At 36.6% G+C, this 17,828-nt stretch overlaps 1 protein-coding gene across 6 annotated transcripts in view; it reads left to right on the forward strand.

Annotated features, from left to right (window-relative positions):
• Nucleotides 1–17,828, forward strand: part of PTAR1 (protein prenyltransferase alpha subunit repeat containing 1) — a 49,492-nt gene that overhangs the window by 9,925 nt on the left and 21,739 nt on the right. For 3 of the 6 annotated variants that reach the window (XM_009188914.4, XM_009188915.4, XM_021927540.2), the window contains 4 exons: nt 8,339–8,405; nt 9,428–9,483; nt 14,396–14,500; nt 16,294–16,507. In XM_009188914.4, the coding sequence (XP_009187178.1) occupies nt 8,339–8,405; nt 9,428–9,483; nt 14,396–14,500; nt 16,294–16,507 (442 nt within the window). The remainder of the gene's footprint in view (nt 1–8,338; nt 8,406–9,427; nt 9,484–14,395; nt 14,501–16,293; nt 16,508–17,828) is intronic. The other 3 variants (XM_009188912.4, XM_003911789.5, XM_009188910.4) reach the window with 1 other exon arrangement.

Consider the following 17,828-nt stretch of genomic DNA (forward strand, 5'->3'; position numbering starts at 1 on the left):
AAGACTCATTCAACACCACATCCTTTACTGTTTTTGTAAAGCTTCTTCCCCTTCCCTCGTACGACAGTACCTTCAAAAGCGCTCAGTATGCCTGGAGGCTGATTTTGAATAAGAACTTTGTTTCCTTGAGAATTTTAGTTGCCAGTTTGGTAGCCATTACCAAGGGTCTACTTATACCAGATGGTGTCCTGAGTACTGTGGGGGATAAAAAGATGAATAAATACATGGTCGCTTTATTCAAGAAGCTTACAGTTGAGTGACAAACAATCTCTTTGGGGGTGAGAGATGTAGAGAAGAGTGTTGCCTATTGTATGACATACTGATTTCCTTGAATTTCTCTCACACTATCTGTAACATACTGTCATTAATTGGTTAATAACACTTTTCCCTTTTTAGACCATAGAAAACGACTCTGAAGGTTTAATGAGCAGTGGTTTCTATTTTCTGTGTGACTGTTTCACTCAATCCTTTGTTATATATTTTCTTATTAGAAGGCCGTGCCTAAGTTTAGTCATAGCCCAAATTTATGGCATAAACTTTTAAGGCATGGGTTTAGGGATAAACTTAAAGGTAAGCAAGTTTATCTGTTGTTAGACCCTCTTTAATTCTGCATTCCATCACCGTGCTGTAGTTTTCAATGACACTGAGGTAAAAAGTAACACCATATGGTGCCATCAAGTTATTTTTTGTCAAACAAAGCCGTATTGTTTATTTTCTGGTGCACAGAAATGTGTAATCGAACCAATGTATAACTAACTTTAGTTGGGGGATAGAATGATTATCTTATAGAAAAGAAACTGAATTTTAAAAAGTGAGAGGCTCTAGTTGCCCATTTTTGTATGCTATCTCAACCTACCCTCTTTCTGTGGTCTTCCAAGTCCTCTTCATTTCTCTTGTTTTTGTCTTTCTGGATGCTGTATTGCAGGCTTTGCTGTGTCTTCTTACCACGTAGTTTTAATAGGCTCAAGAGGAACCTTGCAGAAGATCAAATGGTTAAGCTCACTCACACAAATAGCTGGCATCTAAACTTTGAATTCAGATGCAACTGTGCATGTGTACGAAAGCAGCTTTTGATTTGATCCTAGCCTGTGTCCTCATGGAAGCAGTTTTTGATTTCACTATTTTGAGGGGGGTGGATAGTATGGTATCACATACTACTCAGGTTATATATTGTATTATCAGTAAATATAAGGAAGTGAATTTTGGGTTTGACAGAAAAATATATCTGAAAATGCTGAAAATAAAAGAGTATTCTGCCAAACTTAAGAACTGAAGCAATTAGAGCACAGAGGTGAATGTTGCTAAGAAAAACATGTCAAAAATGTTAGGAAAAACCAATTATTTCATTAAAATGCTACACCTTTAAAACTGTTATGGAGAATATACATATAAGAAGGCCCAAGTGAAGAAAGCTGACAATTTCAGTAACAGTTTCTGAATGTCTGTCTGTGTGATCAATCATGCCAGAATCCTAGGCATCTACCTAAAAATGTATTCTGTAAATGAAGGTGACCTTTACTCCTCGGATAGACTTTTTTCTTCCTAACCAAACTGAATTCTTGTTTTCATTAACCTGCTGAATTCCTTAGATGTTTAGGAATTATCCCTGTTTAGTTAGTTAGAGATTGACTTTTGTTTGTTTGTTTTTTAAGTCTGCGATAGTAATACCCACATTCAGTTTGGGAGAGGACTGATTCTGTAATTCTGATGTTTGAGAAATCCATAACAGAAATAAGAAGCAGGAGGGAAGACCACCGCATTGGAGTTCTTTCTGGACAGAGCTCTCTGGTGCAACTCTTCAGATGTGCCTCCTGTCATCTTTTCTTGCTCCTCTCTCTTTTCCACAGCCCTCACTTAGTCTGTATCTGAGCTCTCTCTTTAAAAGCTATCTTTTGCGCTCCATTTCTTTGGCTGACCAGGCCTTCGTTATTTCTCATCCAGACAAATTTTATTACCTCATAACCGGTCTACCCAATTTCCAGGCTCTTTTGTGACCCATGTCCATCATGCCAGTAGCCAGTCATTTCAGACACGCTTGAACAGCGTTTCTTAAAAACAGTTTGACCGACGCTTTTCTGGAATACATTATATGCTCATCTTATTTCATGATACACACAGGATCAATGTAGAGTTGAAACTCCTTAGCATGGTATTCAAGGCCCTTCACAGTCTGTCCCCAGTCTTTCCTCCAGTTTATATTCAGCATCAGAGGTTGCAGATTCTCAGCACGTAGGCTGAAGCTAATCTAGATACATTTTGGTGTGGCTTGTATAATGTCTTAAAAATTACTTTTTATTAGTTGGATAAATCTGATTTCTGTCTTCATTTGAAAAATCATAAGGCTTGGTTGAGTATACGACTTTCTACCTGGCAACAATTGGCTGCGACATATAGCCTCTACTCTTCTTAACTGGGCACGTCTGTTCCAGTTTATCACAGCCTTTTCAAGCTCTTGAGACACTGTGGCAGAGTGTTAGTTGACACTTCTTGTCAAATTTCCTTTGGTGCTTTTTTGACATTCATTTGAACCCTAGAAGCATTTATGTTAGCAGCTATTTGATACATATGTTCATTGCAGCCACAAGCAACATTCTTCCATTCTTTGACTCTGTGTGTACTACTGCCTTACTTCCATGCCTTTGCTGAGGCCAGGCTCATGTCTTAATGTTGGCATTATCAGTGTGGTTGCCAGCACATGCACGTGCATGCACATGCACACACTTAACACTGTGAAGCCTTTTTGACTGCGTCAGGAAGCAAAAATTATTCTCTGCTCTCTTATGGGAGCCCTTTATTCAGATGGCTTGCATAATAGTATCACTTGTCACACTGTATTTTAGCTGATTATTTAAACAACCTTTTTCCTGGCTGGAATGTGAGTTTATAGGAAAAGGGATTGTGGATCATTTTTGTTTACTCAGAACCTTTACGTGTTCAACAGATATTTGTCAAATGAGTAATAAGAGTTTGTAAGCAAGAGGTTTTAGCTTAATCTAGCTATTGATTCCGTGACTGTGTGCTATAATAAACAAGGCCTCTCTGGTGTTTACCATATAGCTTTACCTCAAGCTTCACTTCTTGTGGTAACCTGAATGTATTTTGGAGGAAAAGAATTACTGATTCAAGTTGGCCTTGAATTTATTTCTAGATGCACGAAAATCTTTCTCTGTTAGAGACAGTTGTCAAATCCAGTGACCATTACCAGGTGACTACTGGCCTTGGGCCATTTCTAGAATGCAGTGCAGCAAGAAAAGCATATTGATTTTTCTCCAACTTCTGTAGCATCCTTTTATCTTCTCCCTGTTATAGCTGAAATTTAGCTACTTTTCTATGTATAATGTGCCCCGATTCTTTTTCTCCCTGTGACATGACTATGGGTTAGGCATATAGTGTAGTGTGTGTAACAAAGAAACATTTGCTGGTATATGTTCTAGTGTTTGGAGAGAGACCTGTTTAATTTCAAGAGACTTTCGAGATTTCAATAGCTCATATCTTTTTGGTGAAACTGCAGAGGAAATGGTATATTGTTGATGAAATTGAGAGAGTGAAATAGTTACAACCGTTGATTATACATGTTCTTTTTCAGGTCTTTGTTTCAGTCCTGACCTGCAGAAGGCAAAGTAATTGCCTGTAGCGTGGTAGAGTGAAAGAGCATCTGCTTTGCAGGACAGCAGACCTGGATTTAAATTGAACTCGTCAGCACACTGAAGTCACTTAACAATGACTTAGCAAATTACTTAACCTCTTTCTTCCTATTTGCACACCAAAAGAAGGAAATACTAATCAAGACCTCAGAAGGTTGTTGTGAGGATCTCATTCTTTAATTATGTCTGATACTTCTAATCTAGTTACTTCTCCTAGTCCTTTCTCATTTCTGTCATTGCACTTTACCCCTATCTTTTATATCAGACTAGAATCTTTACTGAAGGAAGTCTTGTCTGAACCTAAGTCCTGAATGAGGAAGTTTTAGCAGTTTGTGAAAGAGGAGAAGAGAACGGCTTGTGGTTGTATATGTTACTAGGTAACACTGATGGTGGTCAAGGCTGTTGATGTTTTAAATTCCAAGACTCTTAAAAGTCAAAAAGTATCCCTCTGCTCAGCAGTCACTGCTTATCCAGCTTAGGAGGTTCTTTTGCTCCCTCTGGAGGCATCCAGTCCCAATATCATTTGTGGAACTGGACTAGGAAATACAGGCTTTGTAACAGGAATTACCATTCAGTCCTTACTGTATGTCAGAGACTGTACTAACACTTCAAGGGTTTAGTCATCTAATATCCCCATGATAGCTCCATCTTACATATGAGAAGGACAGTAAGGCCTAGAGAGATTAAGTGATTTGCCCAAGAATTCCCAGTAAGTAATGGAGCTGGGCTGTGTCTGAACCCGGTAGCTGCTGCTGTTCTATTAGGGAGGGACCTGCCGGTAGAGGAAATGTTACTTTGATAAGTCTTCCTGTATCTTCACATAACCATAAAATGAAAAGCGGGGACTTAAGTACTTGCTGTGTCAGTTTTTGCCTTGTGCTCCTGTACAGAAGTCTCTCATGGAGGATGAACTTCTTGTCTTATGATGGAGGGAGGAGGGGAATTGTGTTAGAAGTACAAACAAACAGCAACTACCATTGGTCAGACATATTTTCTTTAATGTAAAAAGGGAGATTCCAAGGGACTATGCCAATTTACCTAGGTAGAATAATCACTTTTTAGAAAATTGTAGATGTCAAAAGAAATTCCAGAGGCTTTCCCATCATTTACAAACCTTTCCATGTAACTACTTGACTATGAAGGGTTTTTTTGTTATTGCTGCCTATTTTACAAGTTTGGAAATTTAGACAGTTTTACTAAGGGAACAACCTCCTCATTATTCCAGACTTCCTTACTTATTTTGAAAATACTCATTTCTTGGTCAGTTAGTGATGGCGTTTAAGTGAACAATATTTATTGAATACTCACTATGTGTCAAAAAGCTGTGGAGAAGTGGAATGAATTTCATTGCTCTCAACACCATGAGGTTGATGTTACCATCCTTGTTTCACTGAGGTTCCAAGAGGTTAGGTTATGTAGATAGTAAATGGAGAAGCTGGGATTCAAACCCAGGTAGTATGGCTTTAAGGAAGGCTTATCCTCTTACCACTCCTTTGTGCTGTGGTCAGACATGGAGCTGCTTTTGACCAGGGACTGTGCTTACTCATCTTCAGCCAGCTCAATACCTGGCTTATTGTAGATGCTTACAAAATTTGTTGAGTGAATGAATAATTTGAAGATGTATTAGAGAGGACCTGCCTGCAAAAAATTTATGGTCCAATTAAGAGGACAATATTTATGTAAGTAACAAAAGTAAGATACACACAAAACAGAGATGAGGCCAGGCGCAGTGGCTCACACCTGTAATGCCAGCACTTTGGGAGACTGACGCAGGCAGATCACCTGAGCTCAGGAGTTCAAGACCACCCTGGGCAACATGGTGAAACCCCGTCTTTACTAAAATACAAAAAATTATCTGGGCCAGGCGCGGTGGCTCAAGCCTGTAATCCCAGCACTTTGGGAGGCCGAGACGGGCGGATCACGAGGTCGGGAGATCGAGACCATCCTGGCTAACACGGTGAAACCCCGTCTCTACTAAAAAAAAAAAAAAATTATCTGGACGTGGTAGCACGCGCCTGTAGTCCCAGCTACTGGGGAGGCTGAGGCATGAGAATCGCTTGAGCGTGGGAGGCAGAGGTTGCAGTGAGCCGAGATTGTCCCACTGCACTCCAACTTGTGCTACAAAGTGAGCCTCCATCTCTAAGGAAAAAAAAAAAAAAAAAAGAGATGAAAGATTTTTTCCAACTAGGTAGGTTAGGAAAGGCTTTAAACATTTTTTTTGTTAAATATTAGGAGATGGGAAGACATGAGGCTGAAAGAATAGCAAGCAGGTAAATCTGAATTCTGTTCAGAGAAAAGAAGGTAGGCGGGTAGGAGGTGTGTTCATAGGATAGTGGGGTTTGACTCAGGTGGAATGTAACCTGTGAGGGAAAGTAATGGAAGGCCAAGCTGATCAGGAGATTGAGACCAGGTTTCAGAAGGCTTCATTTCCTGGTACATTTTACCACTACCTTGTGTTGTAGTCATGCTCTGGTATCCATAATCTCTTGGAGAGCAAACTATGTGTGAAGTTCCATGCATTTTTATCTTTGCTCATACTTTTTCCAGTATGGTAAGGTGGTGCCGTGACCACTTTATTTATTTAGTCTTCCATGTATAATTCCACTAAGAATTAATTGCAGCTTTTTTGGTGGGCCCCAAAATGTGGTTTATGTTTCTATTTCATAATTATTTTGCCTTATATAATTATTTGTTTATATAGTCTCTCCAACTTGAGGGTAACCTAGAGGCAAAATTAGGTTTTATTTATCATTACATTCAAGCACTCAGTCCTAAGGGCCTACTTTAATCTTTGTCCATAGTCAATACTTGGAATATTTATGGATTTAAACTGAATAGTGACATAGAATATTGTATTTCTTTTTCTTGATAAACATTTAGTGCCAAAAACTACTAAAAGTAAAAAAATGAAGAGGTTAATTATTCTTCATAGGCATAACGTGTTGTAATGTATGTAATGACTTAGAGGTCAAAATAAATGTGTGCTGATCCTACTGTTTGTTGCTAGTTGGAATTGAATATTTCAGTATGCTCACTAAGAATGAAATCATGGGCCCCAAGTAAATGTTAATCTCCTATTAAGATAGAATAAAATAATTGATTTTATTGTTAACTAGAGTATTTTAAAATGACTATTGGATGTGTTTATGTGTATTTGCTCTTAGATATTAAAAAGTTTATATTTTACTTAAACACTGAAAATGTCCCAATTATTATGGGCAGACATTTTGTTTGCAGCATAATTGACTTGTTGGAAACAATTTTGATGTTGACTTTGCCACATGCTAATTGGGTGACTACAGGCAAATTGCTTAAATTGCAGAATTTCAGTTTCCCTATCTGTAAAGTGGGATAAGAATATTTTGGATTGTGATTATGAGGATTTAGTGAAATAATATAAAATGAAGTGCTTACTACGATGCCTCATACACAGTAATGCTAAGTAAATGGTAATAATTATTTTTATTATTTTATTACATGGCATTTAATAAGAGCTTGATAGGGTTGCCTTAATTTAGTACTGTGCCCCTAGATAGATAACCTTAATCCTAGAATTCTTTTCAGTTTTAGTAAGACAAAGACAATATGTCTAAACTTTGCTAATTTTGTTCTTTCAAATACAGGCTTATGGTGCTTATTTGAATATATAGGAATTCTGTCAAACCATGGTAAATAAATAGCTAATGAATGTGAATAGCCAGTTCATAAGATGAACTATATGTAATAAACAATGAAAATGTTCCTGTTAGCAAATGTAAATTAAAATAAATGAATTTGTAATTTTTTATCTGTCACATTCTTTTTTAAAAATATATATAGGTCAGTTATAGGGACATAAGTACACTCATGTTCCTTTTGGCAGTATAAATAGATACAGTCCATTTTAAAGACAATCTGGAAATGCTTAGTAGGAGTCATACTGAATTTTATGTTGTTTTGACATAGTAGTTCTGCTTCAGGAAATATATCCCAAGAAAATAGCCTACAAGACAAAAAGTTTGTTTAAAAATGTTTATAGTAGTATTATTTATAACATTAGAAACAAACAGGAAACAGCCTAAAGAGTAAGGTAATTGATAGTACATAGGACTAAGGGATTGTTACGCAACTGTTAAAAATACATACTGTAGTAATAAAGGAGGATACATATGAAATAATAGTGAAATATATAGAACAAAGTTGTACATTTGTCGTTGCTATACCTATGTAAAAATACGTGCAAGAAAGGATAATTTTTGCAGGAGATTGTAAATGAATTATGTTAAGTGGGTTGGATTCTGAGTGATTTTTTTTTTCCTTTTGAAAATTCACGCACACCGTCAATACTTGAGATATTTGTGAAGTTAAATGAATAGTGGCATAGAAATTTTGTTTCTTTCCTTGGTAAATATTAAATTAGTACCAAAAAGCACCAAAAAAAGGAAGAGGTTAATTAGATTATTCCTTATAGGCATATTGTAAAATTGTTTGTGTCAGCTTTTAAGAGAGTTACACTTACCAAAAGTAGGAGAGGGTCTTGAGGGTAATCTTCATATCCCTGACAGCTTAGAAGAGTGTATTTATTATTAAAGTTAGTATGACATGAGATATGTATTAGTATAAAGTGATAGAGAGAAAGAGAACCTTAAAGAATAAGAAGCCAAGCTTTCAAAGGTAGGACTATTTGTTTTTAATATGACTTCTCTTTATTTTAGAATTGATAGATGTCACATGTACCCTGCTGCTTCTAAACCCGGACTTTACCACTGCATGGAACGTGAGGTATGTCATTTTCATTAGTGATATGATAAAGTTTGTCCAAATTTCTGAAGACATATTAGCCCCATAAGTTGTTAGCTTTTGAAAACGAAATATAAACCATCTTACACTTATTTCTTCTACCTATTCTTTATATCTGTGACAATTCTAAATATGCATTTTGCCCCTTTTTGCGTAGTGATGTCTTCATAAACTTTTTTGCCTGAAATATAAATTGTCATGTTGAGTTACAGTATACTGTTTGATACATGCTTTTATTTTTCCTTCATTTTTTGGGGTGGGCGAGTAATGGGCAATCGGCATAACTGGTTGGCTTGTGAGGCATATAACATTATATCACTGGTATTTGAGAAGCACTGCAGTGTAGTGGAAAGTGTATGGGATGAGAAAGAAGGGAGTCATGCTTGACTCTGGCTTTTTCCCTGAGTAGCTGAAAGGATAGAATTGCCATTTACTGAAATGGCAATGTCTGGAAGAGAAGCAGATTTAGGTAGGGGGTGCTTGTTATAGGTCAAGAGTTCAGATTGGGACATGTTAGATTTGTGTCCAAGTAGTTGTATATTAATTTAAAGTTCAGGAAAAAGGTCTGGGCCAGATGTAAACTTGGCAGTTACTAACATATAGATGGTTTTAAAGCCATGAAACTGTTTTAAGATCACTAAAAGAGTGGGCATAGCTAGAGACAAGAACCAGTTCAAAGACTGAGCCCTGAGACATTCTAGTTTTCTAGGGTTGCACAATCCAGGACAGTAGCCACAAAGCCATATGTGGCTATTGAGCCCTTGAAATGTGATTAGTCTCAACTGAGATGTGCCACAAGTGATAAACTGCACATCATGTTTTGAAGACTAGCAAAAAATGGAAATATCTCATTAATAATTTTTATATTGATTACTTGTTGAAATTATAATATTTTGGATATATTGAATTAAATATATTTATACTTGTGTTTAATATAGCTGTTAGAACATTTTAAATCATATATGACTCGCATTTGTGACTCACATTATATTTCTATTGGACAGCACCGTTCTAGCATTTGCAAGATGAGGAAGAATCAGCAAAGGAGACTTTTAGGAAGGTACCATGAACTTAAAATTCAGAGCTTTTTTAAGGGTAGGGACCATGTCTTTTTTTTCCCCCCCCTTTATTTCCTTAGCATCTAACTCTAGTGCCTGTACATAATAGATATGCAGTTTGCAAATTGGGCACAGAAATCAAATTCAGTGAAAAAGAAATCAGAGTAATAGGGAAGTAGGAATGCCATTTTTATTCATGTTCTTATATTCCTCACCTATAGAGAGGAATTCAAAACTCCTTCAACAAAAAAATTCTCACTAGCATAGCATATATGCATAGATAGGTACATACACACACACACACCTGTATACATATGTGTATACACACATGTTATTCATTGTATATCCTATAAACCAGTTGAGCATAGGAGGAAAAAACCTGGTCTTAAGATTCATGGAACTTAGTCCTGTTTCATCAGTTAACTAGCAGCTGACTTTGAGTATAACTTTTGATTCTCAAGAGTTTTGTTTTTTTATCTGTGAAATAAAAGATTTGAATTAGGTGAATTTTTTTATGATTCTATTAAACTTAAAAAAAAATATGTGTGGTTTGTTCTTATGAAGGGAAGTTGCTCCATAAATCTAACTTGAGGGGTGTTTATGATGGTTCATCCTGAAAATTACTCTAGTTAGGTGATTAGTAAGGTTTTGTGCTAGATGAGTAGAAAGGGAATCTTGATTTTTTAAAACTTCTTTGTGGATATTTCTAGTAAATTTTAATATGTATTAGTAAGATTGATTGACATATAAAGACATCGAATCATAGGTACATTTTGAGCAACAAACTGCTAACTTCATAGTAAACTTCTCTAACCCTGTACGGTCTCTATTGCATATCAAATACATAGAACTTTATTTTTAATTGTTAGTGGATCTCTTCTATATTAATCCTGGAAGGCATTGAGTGATTTTTGACTGCATTTTTCAAACTGCTAAAGGATAATGCAATAGACGTCTAGTTCAATTTGTGGATATTGCAATCTTAGGGGAAGGAAATAGAGGCAAAAATAAGTTTCTGAACTAACCTCCTGTGATTACAGTGAGTGATACACATGATTTAAAATTTTAGCTGGTTATTTTTTTTTTAAAGAAAGAAGACTGCTACTTTTTTTTTTGCTTTGAAAATTGGTGATTTACCTGATGAAAGAGGTTGACTTAGTAATAATGTCCTATTTTCTTCATCAGTCTCTGTACTTAGAGTAAGCAAAACACCTTTGAGCAACTAGAATAGTTGATGCCAAACTCCAGTGATTCATGTTCTGTACTCATAGCCTATTGGTTTAAATTGGTAACTTTATTTAATGCAGATTTGATGTTTGGTTCTGACATTTTGAGCTAAGAAACCTGAGCAAGTTACTGAACTTCTCCAGGGTTCAGTTTCCTCGTCTGTAAAATTGAGGCATTTGGCCAGGCATGGTGGCTCACACCTGTAATCCCAGCACTTTGGGAGGCTGAGGCGGGCAGATCACGAGGTCAGGAGATCAAGACAATCCTGGCCAACATGGGGAAACCCCATCTCTATTAAAATACAAAAAATTAGCCATGTGTGGCGGCGCTCATGTGTAGTCCCAGCCACTTGGGAGGCTGAGGAAGGGGAATTGCTTGAACCCAGGAGGCAGAAGTTGCAGTGAGCCGAGATCGTGCCACTGCACTCCAGCCTGGCAACAGAGCAAGACTCCGTCTCAAAAAAAAAAAAAAAAAAATTGAGGTATTAGGGAAAATTTTTTTATAGATAAAAAACGATTATGTGATTGCTATTAACTTTACCAGCTATCATATTTGTCTATTGTCTCCTATTTATATATTCATTCATTTCAGTGGGCTGATGGATAGCCATTTGATACTCTGGGGTATAATCCAATACTATGTTATTTATTTTGTTGCTGAAATCATTCCAGCTGTGGCCACAGGAAGCTCTTTCGGTTGCTCCCCATGTCCCTTTTTCATATTCCACCATATATTTTTGAGCACTTCCTTACTTTCTGGCTCTATAAGATGCTCCAGGCTCATCTTGTGTACTTCCTGTCCTGGTCCTAGAATCAGCCATTTCTAACATCATTAAAGAATGGTATTAGAAACCAAAATGTGGCTGCTAGAATTAAATTGTTTTTGAAAAACTTGTTTCATCAATATCCAACACCTACAAATGTTCAGTACTACCCCTAGCAATGTTTATCACATTGATATAAAAATTTTGCTTGATGCCATCAGGTGATCTTTTTCAGTGTCCATATATTAACATTGATTGAGGTTGTTTCAAGCTAAGATGTCTTCCCAAAAATGCTGCTTAATTCAAAATATATTACCAGAGTGCCCATATTTTTTTTCTTTTTCTTTTTTTTAAATTCTGTACCTCAGTGGTTGCCCAAGGGAGTGCCCATAAGTTAAGAAACTTTGTCAAAACTCAGTTATAGGGTAAGTGCCTCTTTTTTGAAGAAAATTTTGATTATCTCCCTTTATATATGGATATATATGGGAATAAAGGTAGGCAGTTATAAATAATAAGAGGTCTTAAATTTAGCAAATGGAAATTAAGCCTAATACAATCAATTCATTATAGTAGTTGTTTTTTAAACTTTAATGGGCATCTTTTTTTTTTTGAGATGGAGTGGCACTCTATCGCCAGGCTGGAGTGCAGTGTCACGATCTCGGCTCACTGCAACCTCTTCCTCCTGGGTTTGAGTGATTCTCCTGCCTCAGCCTCCCAAGTAGTTGGGACTATAGGTGCGCGCCACCATGCCCAGCTACTTTTTTTATTTTTAGTAGAGACAAGGTTTCACCATGTTGGCCAGAATGGCCTCAATCTCTTGACCTCGTGATCCACCCGCCTCAGCCTCCCAAAGTGCTGGGATTACAGGCGTGAGCCACCATGCCCAGTCAATGGGCATCATCTAAAGAGCTTGTTTTAAAACGTGTATTGCTGTGCCCACCTGAGTTTCTGACTCAGTGGGGTCTGGGCTGAGGCCTGAGTTCTGCATTTCACGTAAGTTCCAGATGATGCTGATGTTGCAGTCAGGGTTCACTTTGAGAAACATTGCTCTCAAAAGTGATTAAAATTACATAGAGCAATATTTTCCTCCTTTTACTTTATAGATATCCTGACTTACTGTATGAACAAAATGTTACTGATTTCAGAAGGAAAAGAATCCAAGACTGCAAAAGCAATTGGCTGTTCCAAGAAAAAAAATGTATTTTATATATATATATTTTATATACATAATGACAAATTGGTTTCCTGAACATTGAAGGAAAATAGTTGTTTTCTTTATGAAATAAAACTTTATAAATAGTATGTCACTGTTGGAAAGAAAATGTATTGTGGTATTTAGAAATTAAATCCATCTAAGTAGATATGGTGTAAGAGCTGGATTCTGGTTTTCTCTGGCTTAAACTTCTCTAAAATAAACGAATTATCAGCCCTACCACAGGAAGGACATTTTAAGATTAATAAATAATAACAAATGATCTGATTTTATTATAAAATTGTAGATACATTGAGAATTCAGTGAGAGTGTAATGTCAGCACTTATCAAAAACTTACCTGAGAAATTAAACGTAAATTGTATTTACCTGAGAAACAGGTATGGAAACCTCTTGTATGACATTCTTTATACAGTTGGTCCTCTGTATCCGTAGGTTCTGCATCCATGGATTCAACCAACTGCAGATAGAAAATATTTGGGAAAACTATTGCTTTCTGTAGTGAACATATTCAGACTTTGTTTTTCTGTCATTAGTCCCTGAACAATATAAGAACTATTTATATAGCATTTACATTGTGTTAGGTATTATAAATAACCTAGAGATGATATGAAGTATATGGGAGGATGTATGTAGGTTATATAGCAACACATTTTATATCAAGGACTTGAGCATTCGCAGATTTTGGTATCCGTGGGAGGTCCTGGAACTAAGCCCCAACAAGATACCAAGGGACAACTGATTGCATTGAAGCTTTGGTTGGGCTTGAACAGTTTTAAAAACAACCAAAACATTACATTGCTTTTACTTCTGCTTATATTAATATTTTTAAAAGGAATGGCCTAGTATATCAAGGGCCATGTAAGTATTTTACCTTGTTATTAGCTCTTTTGGAAACTTACCCAAAGTAAGAATACAAAAGAAAGAAGTCATAAGCACAAAGCTTTTCCCCCCCACCCCCCCCGATTTGTTTTAAAATAACAAAAAGTTTGAAGCAACCTGAATGTCTAACAATAAGGGAAAAGCATAGCTACTGAATGAAAACTATTTGATCATCTAAAATGTTCATTACAAAAATTATATAGAATCATGGGAAAATTCTTAAGATATAATGAGAGCAGGATATACAATTATATGTTAAAAAGTATGTGTGATAGGGAAAATTCAAAAATAAAAAATGGTAATTTGGTTAGAATAGTGATTCCCCAACCATATTGTGTTTGTTGTATGTGTGGTTTTGTAATGAAATAGATGATGTCAAGTCCTATTTAGGAAACTAGACCAATTCTTGATTGGTATTGGATTGGCCCTGTAGATACGACTATCAGGTCTCATAACTTTCGGAAATGAGATAGGCCAGAAAAACCCCTTTGCCCTCACACAAATAGCTAACATTTCACCTGTTGATTTAAGACCTTCTCTTTCTGCTTATTAATTTGTTATATTGGGATTATGAGAATACATTCTTGATTACTGCATGTCACATTTATGAGTGTTTTGTATCCCAGAGTGGCTTGGGCTTTTTTTCTTTCTTTTTTTGTTTTAAAATTCTTAGACATTCACTTCACAATGAGGCTATATTAAAAGCCATGTAGAACCTTTGGCTATAAGAAAAAAGTAATGTTTAATTTTTTTTTTTTTTTTTTTTTTTTTTTTTTACAAAAAAGAAATTTTTTATTTTTTTTTTTTTTTTTTTTTTTTTTTTTTTTACAGGAAAGAGCTAATCCTCTCTGGCACTTTAAATCCAATTAAGGATTTACATCTGGGAAAACTCGCCTTAACTAAGTTTCCAAAGAGTCCAGAAACTTGGATTCACAGGTGTGGTTAACTTAAAACATAGTACTCTTACTTAGGATTCAGAATGGCTGGAGAAAGAAACATGACATGTGAGAGGCAAGGTTACATATTGGTTCCAGAGCATGAATTCTGAAGTCAGGTTACCTAAGTTTAAATCTAGGCGCTATATAACTTGCTACCTAAGTGTTCATGGGAAATTACTTAACTCACCAAGCCTCAGTTTTCTCGTGTGTAAAATGAGAATAATAGTTACACCTGTCTCATATAGTTAACAGTCAAGTTTACATGAGTTAATGCATGTAACACTCCCACAGTGCCTGGCACATATTAAATAATAAATATTAGCTATTATTAACTCTTTGAAGCAGTTGTGGAGATTGCATTTATAGATGCTCAACTGTAATGAGCAACTTGGATTTTAAAAGCATTTGGTTATTTTCCTGGTAAAGATGGTGGTGGTGATGGTTGTGGTTATTAAAATTAACTTACAGAGAAAGCTAAGGGCAACTGAGGTGAATGCTGTGTACGCTGCGCTAAAGTTGCTAAAAACCATACATGCAAAGAACATTTTTAGGTTAAAAGCCTGGGACAGATAACCAGAATGCAATTTAGGTCTCTCAAAATCCTGGCCACCTGGAAGCATCTTCCTGATGAATCCTGTGTAACTACTCTTATTTGATCAAAGTGGGATGGTGTGGGCTTGCTGGTCAGGACCAATAAAGAAGTTACTCTGAAATTCTCAGTTTATTAAGCCACTCTAATTTTTCTTAAATCCTGGGCATTTTTAGGATCTTATGTCAGTGCAAGGTGTCTTAGTGGTAATCATGCCTTTAGTTAACATTGCAGGTCAGCTTCTTCCAAACCACATAGTCAGTTGTATTTTCTTCATAACTAGAAATTGAGGTAATATACCACAGAAAGGTGTATGACTGTGTGTATGGGGGTTTGGAAAGGGATGGTGGCAGGGGAAAGGAACTGTCAAATATGCATCCATCAGTTTATTGGCTTGTCTAATTTTTTTATCAAGCAATATTTTGTTAAATAAGAAATTCCATTATTTTAAAATGACAAAATGAGTTTTCTTACTCAGTTTCCTGTACCTTTGGGTTTGAAATCTTTAGTCTAAAAAATGCTTTTGTATCAGTAAATTATTGGTACAAACGAAACCCATTAAGTAGCTTGAAACACTATTTAGTGTTTTTTATGTAAATACATGCTAATGCAAATCTTAAATAGACAAAGGGAGAATTTGTAGTTAAGGATATTTTGACACCTCCTTAATGGTTTAATGAATTATATTTGTTACTTTCCAGATTTTATGCTATAAATACAGAATTTTGCTGAATGAAAGCTATCAGAATGCAACTTCTTGTTTGCAAACAAATGCACATAGGGTGAGGCATGCATATATAATTAAAGATGTGAATCATGACTCCTTGTAGTATTTATCAGCCATTAATTTATAACCTCTTACCACCACCACCACACACACACACCAATTGCCTTTACCTGTCCTGGCCAAATGGAGTTTTGGGATTGTCATTTTAGAAGTAATGACATTCTCTGTATTACAGATTTTAAAGTTTTTTTTTATTTTCCTGTTTATCCATTTTCCACCCTTCATCCATACTGCTAAATTTAATATCATCGTAAACAAAACAACCCCTCCCCATCTCCAAAAATCTGGACTTATAAACAGGTATTATTTTGCATTGTCTCTGAATGGAAATTAATTAGGGACAATGAAAACTGGTTCTTTTTCTCTCTGGTTTATGTTCTTTCTGTGTTCTCTTTCCCACATGCTACCTTAACAGGCGATGGGTGCTACAACAGCTAATTCAGGAAACCTCCTTGCCTTCCTTTATGACCAAAGGAAACTTGGGAACAATTCCCACAGAAAGGGCACAGCGACTCATACAAGAAGAGATGGAGGTCTGTGGTGAAGCAGCAGGGAGATACCCAAGCAACTATAATGCTTGGTCCCATCGCATCTGGGTTTTACAGCACTTGGCCAAGCTAGATGTCAAGGTAGGGATATTATTGTCTCCTGGGCAGACTGCCTGTCTGCCCTTAAAATCTTCTGGTAGTAGTTCATCCTCAGAAGAGCTTTGAAGGAGTAGAGAAACTGATGGTCTGGCAACTTGAGAGAATCGTGACAGCTGCTACCTCTGGAGAAACCCTGTAATTAAATGAAAATCTTGCATTCCCCACCAGTGCTGTTTTTGGCAGTCTTAAGGCTAGTGCAGTGGTAAAGCAAAGGCAGGTTTAACCAATTGAGGAAGATTGAGCATAACTCAATTTATCCTGAAACAGGAAGGGATTATTAAGCCTGATAGAACTGGAATTGCTATTTCTTGGTAGTGTTTGGTTATGTGACAATATACTAAGTCAGCTGGCTGTGTTTTCACACTTTCGTCCTCTGAAAAGAGGGAGAGGAGGGCAGGGAATAGACGATCTCACCCAGCTGTTTTTAAAATTGGCTGAGCCTGTAAATTACCTGGGGATTCCTAAGTCCCACTCCAAGCCTACTAAGACAGAATGAGGGTCGATCTAGAGATCAGTATTTTCCACTGACTCAGGGTTATTTGAATGCAGAGCCAGTTTGCAAACTCTCACAGCCTAATCCTTTCAGTTTAGAAATGAGGAGATGGAGATTTCCAGAGAATTTTAATGGCTTAGACTTAGCTACAGTTGTACCACTTATTATTCATCAGAATGAGAGCCAGGTGTCCCTTTTGCTCCTTCTTAATATACTACAGTGTCTCAGGTTTTTCTTTTCTGATGGTGTCACAGTGCCATGAGAATCTAGGGTGCTCATCTAAAAAGCTTCTCAGGCTTGAGACAGTTAAAAGAGGTCAAGTTGAAGATCGAAGTGCCCCAGCTGGTGCTTTCAGATAAGTGGGGAAGTGTTACATAATTTTAACTTACCACCCTCTTCTTCCTACATCCCTCTTCCCAGGCTCCCATTTCCCTCTTTGTTTCCTGGCGAGGACAAATAGGAGACTTTTTATTTCCAGAGGATTTTAAGCCAATAATTCTGGAAGAGAAGCCTTCCACTTCCAGTTTATGTGGCTTTGAGTTTCAGGAGGGGTGGCCGCCTAATGGAATAGAAAGAGCAAAGGCTTCAAATCACATCAACCTAGGTTCAGATTTTGGCCCCACTAGCTATATGTGGAAAGCAAGGTTTTATTGTTTTCATTTATAAGATAGGGACTCTACTGTCTGCCTCAGTGTATTGTTGTGAGAGTTAATTGAGTTAATGGATGTAAATTACTGGGCATCTAATAGAGGTTCACTCAATTTTAGTTCCTTTCTCTGTTCCTCTAGAGATAGAAAATTGGCTGCCAGT

Source organism: Papio anubis, chromosome 13 (assembly GCF_008728515.1).
Source record: "Papio anubis isolate 15944 chromosome 13, Panubis1.0, whole genome shotgun sequence".
Classification (NCBI taxonomy): domain Eukaryota; kingdom Metazoa; phylum Chordata; class Mammalia; order Primates; family Cercopithecidae; genus Papio; species Papio anubis.